This window comes from Sinocyclocheilus rhinocerous, unplaced genomic scaffold, assembly GCF_001515625.1.
Source record: "Sinocyclocheilus rhinocerous isolate Xijiao unplaced genomic scaffold, SAMN03320098_v1.1 scaffold487, whole genome shotgun sequence".
Classification (NCBI taxonomy): Eukaryota; Metazoa; Chordata; class Actinopteri; order Cypriniformes; family Cyprinidae; genus Sinocyclocheilus; species Sinocyclocheilus rhinocerous.
Window position 1 is genome coordinate 345754 of NW_015662061.1, and position 3782 is coordinate 349535.

Here is a 3782-nt window from a genome sequence, read left to right on the forward strand (position 1 = left end):
CTTTTATATTTTTATATATATATATATATATATATATATTTAATAATATAAAAAATTTAAAATTTAAAATTATAATTATCATGTTTTTTATTATACATTATTATATATTTATATTTCAATTTTCAAATTTTTTCAATTTTTATTTTTATTTTATTTCAATTCATAAAAATTGTATAATGACAATAAATTATTACAAATATTTATAATGTACGAACTGTATTAAATAAAAAATAAATTATAATTGTATTATATAAATAAAAAATAAATGATAAAATATAGATATCCATTTAATAATATGTGTGTGTAAATTCATATATTAAAAAAATTTGTATTTCAACCAGGGTTTCTTGCACCAAATTTGTAATTTATCTTTAAAATTAATTAAGCTGTATGTGTTTATGTATATTTACAATATGGAAATAAGTCTTTGGTAATACCCAGGTATTTAAAAGTAAGATCAATCCATGATTCAATTATTGCATCATTTTCCAACCTTATGAATAAATAAATTAATAAGTAGGTAAATAAGTAGTGTGTCTAAAGAACACACTTCAGTGGAGTGTCACACTCCTCACCTCAGTGGAGTCTTGTCGTTCAGCTTTAGGCAGAGGTTGTAGGGCCATGGGGTTCATCTCACTCTCATCCCCGCTGCCCTCCTCCATATCACTGTCTCCCTCTGAGTCTCTGCCGCCCTCCACACCACTGGCCCCCTCTCCTCCGGGCCCCTCGGCATAGCCGCAAGGAAGCCCGGGCCCTGGGCTGCAGGGGCAAATCTCCCTCTCGTGACCGACTCGATCCTCGTCCCCGACAAAGCAGAGCTCCTCGCTGTGTGAGGGCGAGCTGATGCTGTCGATACCACTGTCTCTATTGGCCAGCTTCCCATCCATCTGTGACGGAGGGAGGGACAAGCGATCCGAGGGGATTTCTGATTGGTTGGCTGTAAGGTCCCTCATTTCCATAGTGTCCAGCAGTTTATCAGAGGCACCATAGCCCGATTCCATAGAGAGACGCTTTTCTGAACAGGAAGCCCCGAGTTCGCTGTCATCCTCCTCGGTTTCGTCCCCCTCTTCTTCCTCCTCCTTTTCTTCTTTCTCCACCTCCTCCTCGGCCAGCGGCGCCTCTAGTGGTTCCTGAAGGGACGTGCAGGGCAGGATGAACTCTGAGGGTGGAGGGCTAAATGACCCAGAAGCGGCCTGCTGTTCGGGGAACCGTGGGGTACACATCACTCCCCCGGTGATATCTGGCACCACGATGATCTGCTCCCTAAAAAAATAAGAGATTAAAAAAAAAAAACTTTATTCACGTTACATTTTGGCAAACATTTCTAAATATGTGTATATAAATATCTCAAATAAATCACATTGTGAGCACTATATTAAAATAATAAAATGTAATAAAAACGAAATAATACATTAAGTTAAATTAAAATAAAAAATAAAATAATATAAAATTGAAAAAAAATTTTTTTATCTTAATATCCTTAAGACAAACATTTACTTTAGAAGCAAATCTGCTAAAAAAAAGATATTAACACTTGTTTTCAGAGAACATACTGTATATTGGATTAATTCTTTCTTACCCCATTGGCAAATTCAATTTAAAACTAATGTCTTAATATCTTACACAATTCTTCTTCCCAAGCACATCTTGCTTATCATAACATTTTTAATTAAAGTAAATAAAAAGCTCAATTTAGTAAGATTTATGGTTAAAAATAAGAAACTCTAGCTATATTTTCTAAAAAAAATTATAATCTTAATATTATTATGCAATTCTGGTTCTCAAGTACATCTTGTTTTTAGGATATTTAAATATATTACTGGAAAACAAGTCAAAAATATTGATTAATAAATAATTTTTTTGCAGTGAGATTAAAAATATAACTTCTTGATTACCTGTGATCAACAAACGGAGATATCATTACTTAAAAGCACCAAATCAGATCGGTAGTTATGAATAATAAACTCTGGCGTAATCTAAAAAGCGCTCGACTGATTGTGATCTCTCACATCTCTCACCTCTCGATGAGCGAGAGGACACAAGTGGGGGAGGAGCTTCGCTCTGCTCTCGGTAAGGTGGGTAAGGTGGCGCCAGGTATTTAAAAGTAAGATCAATCCATGATTCAATTATTGCATCATTTTCCAACCTTATGAATAAATAAATTAATAAGTAGGTAAATAAGTAGTGTGTCTAAAGAACACACTTCAGTGGAGTGTCACACTCCTCACCTCAGTGGAGTCTTGTCGTTCAGCTTTAGGCAGAGGTTGTAGGGCCATGGGGTTCATCTCACTCTCATCCCCGCTGCCCTCCTCCATATCACTGTCTCCCTCTGAGTCTCTGCCGCCCTCCACACCACTGGCCCCCTCTCCTCCGGGCCCCTCGGCATAGCCGCAAGGAAGCCCGGGCCCTGGGCTGCAGGGGCAAATCTCCCTCTCGTGACCGACTCGATCCTCGTCCCCGACAAAGCAGAGCTCCTCGCTGTGTGAGGGCGAGCTGATGCTGTCGATACCACTGTCTCTATTGGCCAGCTTCCCATCCATCTGTGACGGAGGGAGGGACAAGCGATCCGAGGGGATTTCTGATTGGTTGGCTGTAAGGTCCCTCATTTCCATAGTGTCCAGCAGTTTATCAGAGGCACCATAGCCCGATTCCATAGAGAGACGCTTTTCTGAACAGGAAGCCCCGAGTTCGCTGTCATCCTCCTCGGTTTCGTCCCCCTCTTCTTCCTCCTCCTTTTCTTCTTTCTCCACCTCCTCCTCGGCCAGCGGCGCCTCTAGTGGTTCCTGAAGGGACGTGCAGGGCAGGATGAACTCTGAGGGTGGAGGGCTAAATGACCCAGAAGCGGCCTGCTGTTCGGGGAACCGTGGGGTACACATCACTCCCCCGGTGATATCTGGCACCACGATGATCTGCTCCCTAAAAAAATAAGAGATTAAAAAAAAAAAACTTTATTCACGTTACATTTTGGCAAACATTTCTAAATATGTGTATATAAATATCTCAAATAAATCACATTGTGAGCACTATATTAAAATAATAAAATGTAATAAAAACGAAATAATACATTAAGTTAAATTAAAATAAAAAATAAAATAATATAAAATTGAAAAAAAATTTTTTTATCTTAATATCCTTAAGACAAACATTTACTTTAGAAGCAAATCTGCTAAAAAAAAGATATTAACACTTGTTTTCAGAGAACATACTGTATATTGGATTAATTCTTTCTTACCCCATTGGCAAATTCAATTTAAAACTAATGTCTTAATATCTTACACAATTCTTCTTCCCAAGCACATCTTGCTTATCATAACATTTTTAATTAAAGTAAATAAAAAGCTCAATTTAGTAAGATTTATGGTTAAAAATAAGAAACTCTAGCTATATTTTCTAAAAAAAATTATAATCTTAATATTATTATGCAATTCTGGTTCTCAAGTACATCTTGTTTTTAGGATATTTAAATATATTACTGGAAAACAAGTCAAAAATATTGATTAATAAATAATTTTTTTGCAGTGAGATTAAAAATATAACTTCTTGATTACCTGTGATCAACAAACGGAGATATCATTACTTAAAAGCACCAAATCAGATCGGTAGTTATGAATAATAAACTCTGGCGTAATCTAAAAAGCGCTCGACTGATTGTGATCTCTCACCTCTCAAACTTCTCGATGAGCGAGAGGACACAAGTGGGGGAGGAGCTTCGCTCTGCTCTCGGTAAGGTGGCGCGTGATTGGCGGGGGTCGGCGGGGAGTGGGCGGGAGGGTGGAGGTGGG

The 3782-nt window shown here is 37.7% G+C and overlaps 1 protein-coding gene across 1 annotated transcript in view; it reads right to left on the reverse strand.

Moving 5' to 3' along the window:
* The window catches only part of fgd1 (FYVE, RhoGEF and PH domain containing 1), a 16167-nt gene extending 12391 nt beyond the window's left edge, over nucleotides 1-3776 (reverse strand). Inside the window, exons 1-2 of the mRNA XM_016537282.1 lie at nucleotides 3663-3776; nucleotides 2229-2916 (exon numbers count right to left, since the gene is read on the reverse strand). Of these exons, the coding sequence (XP_016392768.1) occupies nucleotides 2229-2876 (648 nt within the window). The 5' untranslated portion in view covers nucleotides 2877-2916; nucleotides 3663-3776. The remainder of the gene's footprint in view (nucleotides 1-2228; nucleotides 2917-3662) is intronic.
* Nucleotides 3777-3782: the final 6 nt, after the last annotated feature.